This window comes from Somniosus microcephalus, chromosome 9, assembly GCF_052327205.1.
Source record: "Somniosus microcephalus isolate GS21.2 chromosome 9, FLI_Smic_1.0, whole genome shotgun sequence".
NCBI lineage: Eukaryota > Metazoa > Chordata > Chondrichthyes > Squaliformes > Somniosidae > Somniosus > Somniosus microcephalus.
The window spans coordinates 66,925,092-66,940,022 of record NC_140995.1 but is presented as its reverse complement, the minus strand read 5'-3'; the positions used below and the strand labels follow the sequence as shown (position 1 = coordinate 66,940,022).

The following is a 14,931-nucleotide window of genomic DNA, read 5'->3' as shown; positions in this document are numbered from 1 at the left end:
CGGAGCGGCAATAATGAGGGAGCGCTGCACTGTTGGAGGGTCAGTACTGACTGAGGGCTACACTGTCGGAGGGGCAGTACTGAGGGAGGGCTGCTCAGTCGAAGGGGAAGTACTGAGGGAGCGCTGCACTATCAGAGGTGCGATGGTGAGGGAGGGCCGCACTGTTGGATGGGCAGTACTGAGGGAGTGCTGCACTGTCGGAGAGGCAGTACCAAGGGAGGGCAACAGTTTTTGTGGGGCAGTAGGGAGGGATGGCTGTTCTGTCGGAGGGGCGGTACTGAGGGAGCCATGCACCATCGGAGGTGAAGTGCTGAGGGCGCGCTGCACTATCAGTGGTACAGTCCTGATGGAGTGCTGCACTGTCTACGGTTCGGTAATGAGGCAGAGTTGCACTGTCGGAGGTTCAGTACTGTGGGAGCGCTGCACTGTCGGTGGGGCAGTACTGAGGGAGTGCTGCACTTTTTGAGTGGCCGCATTGAGGGAGCGCTGGACTGTTGGAGGGTCCGTACTGAGGGAGGGCTACACTGTTGGAGGTGCAGTACTGAGGGAGCGCTGCACTGTCGGAGGGGCAGTACTGAGGGAGGGCTGCACTGTCGGAGGGGCAGTACTGAGGGAGCACTGCACTGTTGGAGGGGCAGTACTGAGGGAATTCTGCACTGTCAGAGGGGCAGTCCTGTGGGAGGGCTTCACTGTCGGAGGGGCAGTAAGTACTGAGGGAGCGCTGCACTGTTGGAGGGGCAGTACTGAGGGAATTCTGTACTGTCAGAGGGGCAGTACTGAGGGAGGGCTTCACTGTTGGTGGGACAGTACTGAGGGTGGGCCGCACTGTCGGAGGGGAAGTACTGAGGGAGTGATGTGCCAAATAACTGCCCGAATCTGAAGTTAAAGCTTAAGACTGAAGGCTTTTATTAAATAAGAATCATGGCAGAGTTGACAGAGTCCATCATCGACCGAGCCCTTGGTAGAACATACCAGAAGAGGGGCGGGGCCAGGGAGGAGCATTAGTGGTTCCCCCTAATGGAACATTCCAGACATTACAAGTGCAAGTACAAATATCAGAACACAGTTATTTCATCACATTCACCCCCTGCTATAGATTCAGTCTGTCAGGAGGTCTGATAATCCTCTGGGAACGACGTAACTCTTGCTGAGGCTCCTCCCGGAGTACTAACTCCGGTTCATTCGAATTCCCAGAATCATTAGTATTTTCCACACTGAGGGTTTGTGTCTCTGAAGGTCCAATACCACGATTGAAAACTCTACTCTCAGAGTCGAACTCTTTTCGAGCTCCAGCAGGTGCAAGATCTTTAATAGAGACCGTATCCTCTCGCCCATCCGAATATTGAATATACGCATACTGGGAATTAGCATGGAGGAGTTGTACTTCCTCCACCAGTGGATCAGTCTTGTGGCCTCTCACATGTCTGCGCAACAACACAGGGCCCGTGGTCGTCAACCATGTGGGTAACGATACTCCATTAGTAGCTTTTCTTGGAAAACTAAACATCCTTTCATGAGGGGTGGCATTCGTCGCTGTACACAAAAGAGACCTTATGGAATGCAGCACGTCTGGCAGGACATCCTGCCAGCGAGAGGTCGGCAGGCCTCGTGACTTCAGAGACAGTACGATAGCCTTCCACACTGTCGCATTTTCTTTCTCAACCTGCCCGTTACCACGAGGGTTATAGCTGGTAGTTCTACTCGTTGCAATCCCCTTCGATAGCAAAAACTGTCGTAATTCTTCGCTCATAAAGGAAGAACCCCTATCACTATGTATATAGTTAGGCATGCCGAACAAGGAAAACAGTTGGCAGAGGCATTTAATTACAACAGCACTAGTCACATCCGGACAGGGGATAACAAAAGGGAACCGAGAGTACTCGTCTATAATATTAAGAAAATAGACATTACGGTCGCTCGATGGAAGGGAACCTTTAAAATCGAGACTCAAACGCTCAAATGGTCGAGTTGCTTTAATAAGATGAGCTGGCTCGGACGGCGTATAGAAGCGGGGTTTGCATTCAGCACAAACATGACAGGTTCTGGTCATTGTCCGGACCACCTCAATAGAGTAGGGTAGATTGTGGGACTTAATGAAGTGGTTCATTCTGGTAACCCTAGGGTGGCAGAGTGTGTCGTGGAGACTTTGAAGCTTATCTGTACCTAGACTAGCACATACTCCTCGTGACAAAGCATCCGATGGCTCATTAAATACTCCAGGCCTGTACTGAATATCATAGTCATATGTTGACAGTTCTATTCGCCATCTTAAAATCTTATCATTTTTGATCTTGCCTCTCTGCTTAGTGTTGAACATAAAGGCCACAGATCGCTGGTCAGTAATGAGCATAAAACGTTGGCCAGCGAGATAATGTCTCCAATACCTGACTGCTTCAATAATTGCCTGTGCCTCCTTTTCCACTGAAGAATGTCGAACTTCTGGTCCTTGCAATGTACGAGAGAAGAAGGCTACTGGTCTACCAGCTTGGTTAAGAGTTGCTGCCAACGCAAAATCAGATGCATCACTTTCCACTTGAAATGGGATCTTCTCATCCACGGCACATACCATGGCCTTCTCAATGTCCCGTTTGATATTAAGGAAAGCCTCCTGAGCTTCCGCTGATAGCGGAAAAGACGTCGACTTAATAAGAGGTCGGACTTTATCTGAGTAGCTAGCCACCCACTGGGCATAGTACGAGAAGAATACCAGACACCTTCTTAAGGCTTTTACAGTGTGAGGTAAAGGTAATTCCTTAAGTGGGCGTAATCTTTCAGGGTCTGGCCCAATTACCCCATTCTCCACAACGCAACCAAGAATACATAAACGTGTAGTATTGAAGGTACACTTGTTTTCGTTGTAGGTCAGGTTTAACCTCTTTGCAGTCTCTAGGAACTTCGCGAGATTTTGATCATGCTCCCGTTGGTCACGCCCACAGATGGTAACATTGTCCAGGTACAGGAATGTTGCTTCCAATGCGTATTCATCCACCATACGATCCATCCCCCGTTGGAAGACGGATACCCCATTCGTCACTCCAAAGGGCACCCGAAGGAGTTGGAACAGGCGCCCATTAGCTTCGAAGGCCGTATAAGGTCGGTCTTCTATTTTGATGGGGAGTTGATGGTAGGCAGACTTTAAATCAATGGTGGAGAACACGCGGTACTGAGCTATCTGGTTCACCATCTCAGAAATACGAGGCAAAGGATAGGCGTCTAATTGGGTATACAAGTTTATAGTCTGGCTATAATCGACCACAAGTCTTTTCTTCTCATTACTTTTAACCACCACCACCTGGGCACGCCACGGGCTACCACTGTGTTCGATGATTCCCTCCCGTTGAAGCCTTTCCACTTCCTCTTTTATAAATGTTTTATCTTCTGAACTATACCGTCGACTCTTAGTCGCTATAGGTCTACAATTAGGAGCAAGGTTCGCAAACAAAGAAGGCGGGCTTACGTTTAAAGTAGAAAGGCCGCAGACTGTGAGCGGAGGCTGGGATCCACCATACTTAAGGGTAACGCTCTCATGCTGACACTGGAAGTCCAAGCCTAATATTAAGTTCACACACAACTGAGGTAATATGAGGCGTTTAAAATCCTTATACTCCGTATCCTTAACGGTCAATGTGACTTTACAATATCCAGTTACCTCCGAAGTAAGGGATTTGGACGCCATCACAATTTCACTTCGAGTAGGATACACCTTCAATGAACAGGAGTTAAAAAGGCTAGGGTGTATAAAACTTTCAGTACTGCCACAGTCTATCAAACACCCAGTAGGACGACCATTAATCTTAATGTCCATCATAGATTTTGACAAGGAACACGGTATGGTCTGGTCAACCGTAGCCGAGGCTAGAGTAAAATGATAGGCGGCAGCAGAGAAGACATCGGGTACAGGATTACCCTTACACACTTTAGTAAAATGTCCCCGTTTCTTACATTTAAAACAGGTAGCCTCTCTGGCTGGGCAACTTTGCCTGGGGTGTTTAGATTGGCCACAAAAATAACACTTAGACCCATGGGGCACAGCCGCAACAATAGGATTAAGTGGGGGCTCCATTGGTGTTATGGATGCCTCCATACGCGGAACACACGAGGCTGAGAGAGATGCATGGGCTGATGCATACACTTCTGAATTCTTCTGGGCTACATCTAACGATCGAGCAGCAGCGACGACCGTTTCTAAAACTAACGAGTCGTTCTCGTGGAGTCTCTGTCTAATATAATTAGATCGGAGACCAGATATGAAAGAATCGCGGATGGCTTCTTCCTGATACACTATGGCAGAGACAGCCTTGTAGTTGCAACCCTTAGCCAAAGCCTTAAGGTCCTGCAGGAAATCGTCCAGAGATTCCTCGGGTAATTGCCTGCGAGTAGACAGGAGATACCTGGCGTATACTTCGTTAACCGACTTAAGGTACTGGGCTTTAAGAGCTGCGAGGGCCTCTTCATATGTCGTAATATCTTCAATTATAGAGTAAGTTTGATGACTTACCAAGTTGGTTAGAAGACCCAACTTGTTAACCGTCGGATCGGTCGATGATGCGATGAAGTGTTCAAAACATCGGAGCCAATGCGTAAATTTCTTCGACGCATCTGCCGAATGGGGATCGATATCCAGACGCTCTGGTTTCAAAAATCGATCCATCTTCCAAAGGTAGTTATTTAATAAAATTGATGCGCCAAATAACTGCCTGAATCCAAAGTTAAAGCTTAAGACTGAAGCCTTTTATTAAATAAGAATCATGGCAGAGTTAACAGAGTTCATCATCGACCGAGCCCTTGGTAGAACATACCAGAAGAGGGGCGGGCCAGGGAGGAGCATTAGTGGTTCCCCCCGGTGGAACACTCCAGACATTACAAGTGCAAGTACAAATATCAGAACACAGTTATTTCATCACAGGGAGCACTGCGCTGTCGGAGGGACATTACTGAGGGAGGGCTGCACTGCCACAGGGGCAGTACAGAGGGATCGCTGCACTGTCAGAGGGGCAGTACTGAGGGAGCACTGCACTGTTGGATGGGCAGTATCGAAGGAGCGATGCACTGTTGGAGGGGCAGTGCTGAGGGAGTGCTGCACTTTTGGGGTGGCAGTATTGAGGCAGCGCTGACCTGTTGGAGGGGCAGTGCTGAGGGAGCGCTGCACTGTCGGTGGGGCAGTACTGAGGGAGGGCTGCACTGTCGGAGGGGTAGTACTGACGGAGCGCTGCACTGTCGGAGGGGAAGTACTGAGGGAGCGCTGCACTGTCAGAGAGACTGTACTGAGGGAGCGCTGCAATGTCAGAGGGGCAGTACTGAGGGAGCACTGCACTGTCAGAGGGGCAGTATTGAGGGAGTGCTGCACTGTCGGAGGGGAAGTACTGAGGGAGCGCAGCACTGTCAGAGGGGTATTACTGAGGGAGCGCTGCACTGTCAGAGGGGCTGGAGTGAGGGAGTGCTGCACTGTTGGAGGGTCAGTACTGAGGGAGCGCTGCACTGTCGGAGGGGCAGTACTGAATGAGCGCTGCACTGGTGGAGGAGCAGTACTGAGGGAGCGCTGCACTGTCGGTGGGGCAGTATTGAGGGAGTGCTGCACTGTCACAAGGGCTGTACTGAGGGAGCGCCGCACTGTCGGAGGGGCAGTACTGAGGGAGCGCTGCACTGTCGGAGGGGCAGTACTGAGGGAGTGCTGCTCTGTCAGAGGGGAAGTACTAAGGGAGCGCTGCACTGTCGGAGGGGCAGTACTGAGGGAGCGCTGCACTGTTGGGGGGGCAGTACTGAATGAGCGCTGCACTGGCGGAGGAGCAGTACTGAGGTAATGCTGCACTGTTGGACAGGCAGTATTGAGGGAGTGCTGGACTATCAGAGGGCAGTAATGAGGGAGCATTAAATTGTCGGAAAGGCAGCACTGAGGGAGCACTGCACTGTCGGTGGGGCAATATTGAGGGAGCGCTGCCCTGTTGGACCAGCAGTATCGAAGGAGCGAGGAACTGTTGGAGGGGCAGTGCTGAGGGAGTGCTGCAATGTCAGAGGGGCAGTAATGGTTGAACAGTGCACTGTCGGATGGGCAGTATTGAGGGAGGGCTACACTGTCAGAGGGGCTGTATTGAGGGAGCGCCGCACTGTCAGAGGGGAAGTACTGAGGAAGCGCTGCGCTGTCGGAGGGACATTACTGAGGGAGGGCTGCACTGCCACAGGGGCAGTACTGAGAGAGCGCTGCACTGTCAGAGGGGCAGTTCTGAGGGAGTGCTGCACTGTCGGTGGGGCAGTACTGAGGGAGTGCTGCACTGTCGGAGGGGCAGTACTGAGGGAGCGCTGCACTGTCAGAGGGGCTGTACTGAGGGAGCACCGCACTGTCGGAGGGGAAGTACTGAGGAAGCGCTGCGCTGTCGGAGGGACATCACTGAGGGAGGGCTGCACTGCCACAGGGGCAGTACTGAGAGAGCGCTGCACTGTCAGAGGGGCATTTCTGAGGGAGCGCTGCACTGTCGGAGGGGCAGCACTGAGGGAGTGCTGCACTGTCGGAGGGTCAGTGCTAAAAGAGCGCTGGCGGAGGAGCAGTACTAAGGGAATGCTGCACTGTTGGACGGGCAGTATCGAGGGAGCGATGCACTGTTGGAGGGGCAGTGCTGAGGGAGTGCTGCACCACCGGTGGGGCAGTAATGAGGGAGGGCTACACTCTCAGTGGGGCAGTACTGAGGGAGCGCTGCACTGTCGGAGGGACATTACTGAGGGAGGGCTGCACTGCCACATATTGAGGGAGTGCTGACCTGTTAGAGCGGCAGTGCTAAGGGAGCGCTGCACCGTCGGTTTGGGAAGTAATGAGGGCGGGCTACACTCTCAGTGGGGCAGTCCTGAGGGAGGGCTGCACTGTCGGAGGGGCATTCCTGAGGGAGAGCTGCACTGTCGGAAGCGCCGTACTTAGGGAACGCCGCACTGTCGGTGGGACAGTACTGTCAGAAGGGCAGTACTGAGGGAGCACTGCACTGTTGGAGGGGCAGTACTTAGGGAGGGCTGCACTGCCAGAGGGACAGCACTGAGGAATCGCTGCACTGTCGGAGGGGCAGTACTGAGGGAGCCCTGCACTGTCGGAGGGGTATTACTGCGGGCAGGCTGCACTGTCAGAGGGGCAGTACTGAGGGAGGGCTGCACTGTTGGACGGGCAGTATCGAGGGAGCGATGCACTGTTGGAGGGTCAGTACTGAGTGAGTGCTACACTGTCGGTGGGGCAGTACTGAGGGAGTGCTACACTGTCGGAGGGGCAGTACTGAGGGAGGGCTGCTCAGTCGGAGGGGCATTACTGAGGGAGCGCTGCACTATCGGAGGGACAGTACTGAGGGGGCACTGCACTGTCGGTGTGGCAGTACTGAGGGAGGGCTGCTCTGTTGGAGGGGCAGTACTGAGGGAGCCCTGCACCATCAGAGGTGAACTACTGAGGGCGCACTGCACTATCGCAGGTATATTCCTGATGGAGCGCTGCACTGTCTACGGTTCGGTACAGTGGCAGCGCTGCACTGTCGGAGGTTCAGCACTGTGGGAGTGCTGCACTGTAGGAGGGGCAGTACTGAGGGAGCGCTGCACTGTTGGAGTGTTGGTACTGAGGGAGCACTGCACGGTCGGAAGGGCAGCACTGAGGAGCGCTGCACTGTCGGTGGGGCAGTATTGATGGAGTGCTGCACTGTCAGAGGGGCAGTATTGAGGGAGCGCTGCACTGTTGGAGGGTCAGAATGAGGGAGCATTGCCCTGTTGGACGGGCAGTATCGAGGGAGCGATGCACTGTTGGAGGGGCAGTGCTGAGGGAGTGCTGCACCACCGGTGGGGCAGTAATGAGGGAGGGCTACACTCTCAGTGGGGCAGTACTGAGGGAGCGCTGCACTGTCGGAGGGACATTACTGAGGGAGGGCTGCACTGCCACATATTGAGGGAGTGCTGACCTGTTAGAGCGGCAGTGCTAAGGGAGCGCTGCACCGTCGGTTTGGGAAGTAATGAGGGCGGGCTACACTCTCAGTGGGGCAGTCCTGAGGGAGGGCTGCACTGTCGGAGGGGCATTCCTGAGGGAGAGCTGCACTGTCGGAAGCGCCGTACTTAGGGAACGCCGCACTGTCGGTGGGACAGTACTGTCAGAAGGGCAGTACTGAGGGAGCACTGCACTGTTGGAGGGGCAGTACTTAGGGAGGGCTGCACTGCCAGAGGGACAGCACTGAGGAATCGCTGCACTGTCGGAGGGGCAGTACTGAGGGAGCCCTGCACTGTCGGAGGGGTATTACTGCGGGCAGGCTGCACTGTCAGAGGGGCAGTACTGAGGGAGGGCTGCACTGTTGGACGGGCAGTATCGAGGGAGCGATGCACTGTTGGAGGGTCAGTACTGAGTGAGTGCTACACTGTCGGTGGGGCAGTACTGAGGGAGTGCTACACTGTCGGAGGGGCAGTACTGAGGGAGGGCTGCTCAGTCGGAGGGGCATTACTGAGGGAGCGCTGCACTATCGGAGGGACAGTACTGAGGGGGCACTGCACTGTCGGTGTGGCAGTACTGAGGGAGGGCTGCTCTGTTGGAGGGGCAGTACTGAGGGAGCCCTGCACCATCAGAGGTGAACTACTGAGGGCGCACTGCACTATCGCAGGTATATTCCTGATGGAGCGCTGCACTGTCTACGGTTCGGTACAGTGGCAGCGCTGCACTGTCGGAGGTTCAGCACTGTGGGAGTGCTGCACTGTAGGAGGGGCAGTACTGAGGGAGCGCTGCACTGTTGGAGTGTTGGTACTGAGGGAGCACTGCACGGTCGGAAGGGCAGCACTGAGGAGCGCTGCACTGTCGGTGGGGCAGTATTGATGGAGTGCTGCACTGTCAGAGGGGCAGTATTGAGGGAGCGCTGCACTGTTGGAGGGTCAGAATGAGGGAGCATTGCCCTGTTGGACGGGCAGTATCGAGGGAGCGATGCACTGTTGGAGGGGCAGTGCTGAGGGAGTGCTGCACTGTCGGAGGGGCAGTAATGGTTGAACAGTGCACTGTTGGATGGGCAGTACTAAGGGAGGGCAACACTGGCAGTGGGGCAGTACTGAGGGCGGGCCACACTGTCGGTGGGGCAGTACTGAGGGAGGGCTGCGCTGTTGGAGGGGCAGTACTGAGGGAATGCTGCACTGTCAGAAGGGCTGTACTGAGGGAGGGCTACACTGTTGGAGGGGCTGTACTGAGGGAGGGCTGCTCATTCAGAGGGGCAGTACTGAGGGAGCGCTGCACTATCGGAGGGACAGTACTGAGGGGGCTCTGCACTGTTGGTGTGACAGTACTGAGGGAGGGCTGCTCAGTCGGAGGGGCAGTACTGAGGGAGCGCTGCTTTATCGGAGGAGCGACGGTGAGGGAGTGCCGTACTGTCGGAAGGGGCTGTATTGAGGAAATGCTGTACTGTCAGAGGCTCAGTACTGAGGGAGCGCTGCACTACAGGAGTGGCCGTACTGAGGGAGCTCTGCAACGTCCGTGGGGCAGTACTGAGGGAGGGCTGCACTCTCGGAACGGCAGTGCTGAGAGAGCTGTGCACTGTCAGAAGGGCTTAATTGAGGGAGTGCTGCACTGTCGGAGGGGCAGTACTGAGGGAGCCCTGCACTGTCGGAGGGGTATTACTGCGGGCAGGCTGCACTGTCAGAGGGGCAGTACTGAGGGAGGGCTGCACTCTCGGAGGGGCAGTACTGAGTGAGTGCTGCACTGTCGGAGGGGCAGTACTGAAGAAGCGTTGTACTGTCGGAGGGTTGGTACTGAGGGAGCACTGCTCTGTCAGAGGGGCAGTACTGCGGGCGCGCTGCACTGTCAGAAGTGCAGCACTGAAAGAGCGCTCCACTATTGGAGGGGCGGTACTGAGGGAGCGCCGCATTGTCGGAGGGGCAGTACTGAGGGAGGGCTGCGCTTTCGGAGGTGTAGTACTGAAGAAGCGCAGAACTGTCGGAGGTTCGGTACTGTGGGAGGGTTGCACTGGTGAAGGAACAGTACTGAGTGAACACTGCACCATCGGAGGGGCAGTACTGAGGGAGGGCTGCTCAGTCGGGGGGCAGTACTGAGGGAGCGCTGCACTATCGGAGGAGCGATGGTGAGGGAGCACCGACTGGCGGAGGGGCAGTACTGAGGGAACGCTGCACTGTCAGAGGGGCAGTACTGAGGGAGCGCTGCACTGTCAGAGGGGCAGTATCGAGGGAGGGCTGCACTTTTGGTGGGGCAGTAGGGAGGGAGGGCTGCTCTGTTGGAGGGGCAGTACTGAGGGAGCCCTGCAACATTGGAGGTGAACTACTGAGGGCGCGCTGCACTATCGGAGGTGCATTCCTGATGGAGCGCTGCACTGTCTACGGTTCGGTACAGAGGCAGCGCTGCACTGTCGGAGGTTCAGTACTGTGGGAGTGCTGCACTGTAGGAGGGGCAGTACTGAGGGAGCGCTGCACTGTTGGAGTGTTGGTACTGAGGGAGCACTGCACGGTCGGTGGGGCAGTACTGAGGGAGTGCTGCACTTTTGGAGTGGCCGCATTGAGGGAGTGCTGGACTGTTGGAGGGTCAGTACTGAGGGCGAGCTACACTGTCGGAGGGGCAGGACTGAGGGAGGGCTGCACTGAAGGAGGGGCAGTACAGAGGGAGGGCTGTACTGTCGGAGGTGCATTACAGAGGGAGGGCTGCACTGTCGGAGGGGCAGGACTGAGGGAGCGCTGCACTGTTGGAGGGGCAGTACTGAGGGAATTCTGCACTGTCAGAGGGGCAGTACTGAGGGAGGTCTACACTGTCGGTGTGGCAGTACAGAGGGAGCGCTGCACTGTCAGAGGGGAAGTACTGAGGGCACGCTGCACTGTCAGAGGGGCTGTACTGAGGGAGCGCCGCACTGTCGGAGGGGAAGTACTGAGGGAGCGCTGCGCTATCGGAGGGGCAGTACTGAGGGAGCGCTGCACTGTCGGAGGGGCAGCACTGAAAGTGCGCTGCACTGGCGGAGGAGCAGTACTGAGGGAATGCTGCACTGTTGGACGGGCAGTATCGAAGGAGCGATGCACTGTTGGAGGGGCAGTGCAGAGGGAGTGCTGCACTTTTGGAGTGGCAGTATTGAGTGAGCGCTGACCTGTTGAAGGGGCAGTGCTGAGGGAGCGCTGCACTGTCGGTGGGGCAGTACTGAGGGAGGGCTGCACGGTCGGAGCGGCAGTACTGAATGAGCGCAACACTGTCAGAGGGGCAGTACTGAGGAAGCGCTGCACTGTCGGAGGGGCAGTACTGAGGGATCCCTGCACTGTCATAGGGGCAGTATTGAGTGAGCGCTGCACTGGCAGAGGAGCAGTACTGAGGGAGTGCTGCACTGTTGGACGGGCATTATCGAGGGAGCGATGCACTGTTGGAGGGGCAGTGCTGAGGGAGTGCTGTACTGTCGGAGGGGCAATAATGAGGGAGCGCTGCACTGTCGGAGCGGCAATAAGGAGGGAGCGCTGCACTGTCGGTGGGGCAGTACTGAGGGAGGGCTGCTCTGTCGGAGGGGCAGTACTGAGGGAGGGCTGCTCAGTCAAAGGGCAGTACTGAGGGAGCGCTGCACTATCAGAGGGACAGTACTGAGGGGGCACTGCACTGTCGGTGTGGTAGTACTGAGGGAGGGCTGCTCAGTCAGAGGGGCAGTACTGAGGGAGTGCTGCACTATCGGAGGAGCGATGGTGAGGGAGCGCTGCACTGTCAGAGGGCAGTACTGAGGGAGTGCTGCTCCGTCAGAGGGGCAGTATTGAGGTACCGCTGGACTGTCGGAGGGGCTGTGCTGAGGGAGCACTGCACTGTCGGAGAGGCAATACTGCAGGAGTGCTACACTTTTGGTGGGGCAGTAGGGAGGGAGGGCTGCTCTGTCGGAGGGGCAGTAATGAGGGAGACCTGCACCATTGGAGGTGAACTACTGAGGGCGCGCTGCACTATCGGAGGTACATTCCTGATGGAGCGCTGCACTGTCTACGGCTCGGTACAAAGACAGCGCTGATATGTTGGAGGTGCAGTACTGTGGCAGTGCTGCACTGTAGCAGGGGCAGTACTGAGGGAGCGCTGCACTTTCGGAGTGGCCACATTGAGGGAGCACTGGACTGTTGGAGGGTCAGTACAGAGGGAGGGCTACACTGTCGGAGGGGCAGGACAGAGGGAGGGCTACACTGTCGGAGGGGCAGTACTGGGGGAGGTCTGCACTTTCAGAGGGGCAGTACTGAGGGAGCGCTACACTGTAGGATTGGCAGTATCGAGGGCGTGCTGCACTATCGGAGCGGCAGTACTGAGGAAGCGCTGCACTGTCAGAGATGCCAGCTTTCGGAATAGACATTAAACCAAGATCCCAATCTACATGAACCCATAGCAGTACATACCCACTTAAATTGGGCAGATAGCGCTAACCAGTATTGTCAATAACAAAGTCACCCCTTACGTGTCCTGGCTATTGTTGACAGGTGTTCGGTGAGCAGTTGGCACCTGGTTACAGTGGAGTTACCTTGTATATACTTCATCACCTCAAACCAGTGTTGGGTTCAATAAGTAAATAGTATCTTGTTATGGTGCAAAGTACTATGAAGTTGGCAATAACCTCCACAGGAACCTCACTTCCAATCCACTGGATCCCGACTGGTTTCCTCATTTAAAATTTTCCAAGGGCATTGAACTTTCTTCTGAAATTTTTGATTAATCCTATGGGACTGGGCGTTGCAGATGGAGGGGGAAAACCATCCAACAAATGTAGCAAGCAAATTGCGTTTGCACTAACAAACCCGCGATATGCGGTGGGGGTTGCAGTTAAAAAAACGAGCAGGTAGCTGTCCTGGCCTTAAAGGTAGCAGGAAAGAAAGGAAGGAAAAGGAAATGTTCGCTGACCTACATTGGCTCCCGGTCCAGCAACACCTCCATTTAAAAATTCTCATCCTTGTGTTCAAATCCCTCCATGGCCTCGCCTCTCCCTCTCTCTGTTACCTCCTCCAGCCCTACAACCCTCCGAGATTTTAATCACGCCACTATTGGTGGCCGTGCCTTCAGCTGCCTAGGCCCTAAGCGCTGGAATTCCCTCCCTAAACCTCTCCACCTCTGTACCTTGGATACTAAGGGAACCAAGGGATATACTGATAGGGCAGGAAGGTAGAGTTGAGGTAGAAGATCAGCCATGATCTTACTGAATGGCAGAACAGGCTTGAAGGTCCGAATGGCCTACTCCTGCTCCTATTTCTTATGTTCTTACCTCTCTTTCCTCCTTTAAGACGTTCCTTAAAACCTACCTCTATCCTAATATCTCCTTAAGTGGCTCGGTGTAAAAATGTTTTTGATTACGCCCCTGTAAAGCGCTTTGGAACGTTTTACTACATTAAAGGCGCAATATAAATGCAAGTTGTTGTTGTTGGAAAGGAAAGGAAAGAAGGAAGAAAAACTTTACATTAATACATTACAACAATGCCTACAAAAGTACTTCATTGGCTGTAAAGCGCTTTGGGATGTCCGGAGATTGTGAAAGGTGCTATAGAAATGCAAGTTCTTTCTTTATGTAATAGAGGGTGATCAGTAATGTAGATATATGGCGTTCTAACTCATCGAACTCCCAGAACTTTTCCTAGATGAAGTTGAGTGCCCGCAAGCTTGTGGTGTGTTTATTGCAGTGTTCTGTGCTTTACAGCAATTCCAGTATCTAATATTAGACAGCAGCCTTACTTCAGTCAGCTTGCTGGCTGTAATATATCTGATAAATGACCTTAAATTGGTATCATCTCGAATTTGCAGTGCTGGGAGGTAAACACTACTCTGGGCCAGATCCTCTTTCAGTTCCAAATTTATTTCCCCAAGGTGATTCATGCCCACAATCATTCAACATGTGACTAGAGGTGCCTAACTATGGTTCATGAGATGGGCCAATCTGCAAGGGTCAACTTTTGGAAGGAATAGGTGAACAAAGAAAATAATTTGTAGATATTAAAATTTTGGAAAAAAAAATCAGATTAAACTGGGAAAAGGTAGCGAGATATTTTGCTATTTAAAAAAATTAATTCTCAGTATGTGGGCATCGCTGGCAAGGCCGGGATTTATTGCCCATCCCTAGTCGCCCTTGGGAAGGTGGTGGTGAGCCACCTTCTTGAACCAGTCCATGTGGTGAAGGTACTCCCATAGTGCTGTTAGGGAGGCAGTTCCAGGATTTTGACCCAGCGATGATGAAGGAACGGTGATATATTCCCAAGTCAGGATGATGTATGACTTGGAGAGGAACTTGTAGGTGATGGTGTTCCCATGCACCTGCTGCCCTTGTCCTTCTAGGTGGTGGAGGTCACGGATTTGGGAGGTGCTGCTGTGCCTCCTGTGGATAGAATACACTGCAGCCATGGTACTTCGGTTGTGAAATGCTCTGGTTAATTTTCCTGGATGGGGCTATTGTCCTATGAATGAATTGGAGCAATTTTCAGCAGTTGACCCTAACCACTGTGGACCCCATCTCTTTGATATACATAAGAGACATATTCGGAAAATAAAAGCACATGGCATTAAAGGGACAGTGGTAACTTGGGTACGTAATTGGCTATGGGATAGGAGGCAGAGAGCAGTTGTGAATGGATGTTTTTCTGGCTGGAGAGAAACATACAGTGGGGTCACCCATATTTGGATCACTGCTTTTCTTGTTATATATTGATGACCTGGATTTGCGTATAGGGAGTACAATTTCAAAGTTTGCAGATGATACAAAACTTGGCAACATAGTACAGTAAATAGAGAGGAGGATAGTAGCAGACTTCAGGAGGACAGACAGGCTGGTGAAATGGGCAGACACATGGCAGATGCAATTTAATGCAGCTAAGTGTGAAGTGATGCACTGGGAGAAACAACATGGAGAGGCAGTATACTTTAAATGGCTCTATTTTGAGGGGGTGCAAGAGCAGAGGGACCTGGGGATGAATATTCACAAATCTTTGAAGGAGATAGGGCAAGATTATAAGGTGGTTAAGAAA

At 53.6% G+C, this 14,931-nt stretch overlaps 1 protein-coding gene across 1 annotated transcript in view; it reads left to right on the top strand.

Moving 5' to 3' along the window:
* LOC147112447 (uncharacterized) overlaps positions 1-13,816 on the top strand; it is an 88,781-nt gene extending 74,965 nt beyond the window's left edge. Inside the window, exons 3-5 of the mRNA XM_085998179.1 lie at positions 5,321-5,797; positions 6,226-6,349; positions 13,718-13,816. Of these exons, the coding sequence (XP_085854305.1) occupies positions 5,321-5,797; positions 6,226-6,349; positions 13,718-13,816 (700 nt within the window). The remainder of the gene's footprint in view (positions 1-5,320; positions 5,798-6,225; positions 6,350-13,717) is intronic.
* The last annotated feature ends 1,115 nt before the right edge of the window (positions 13,817-14,931 follow it).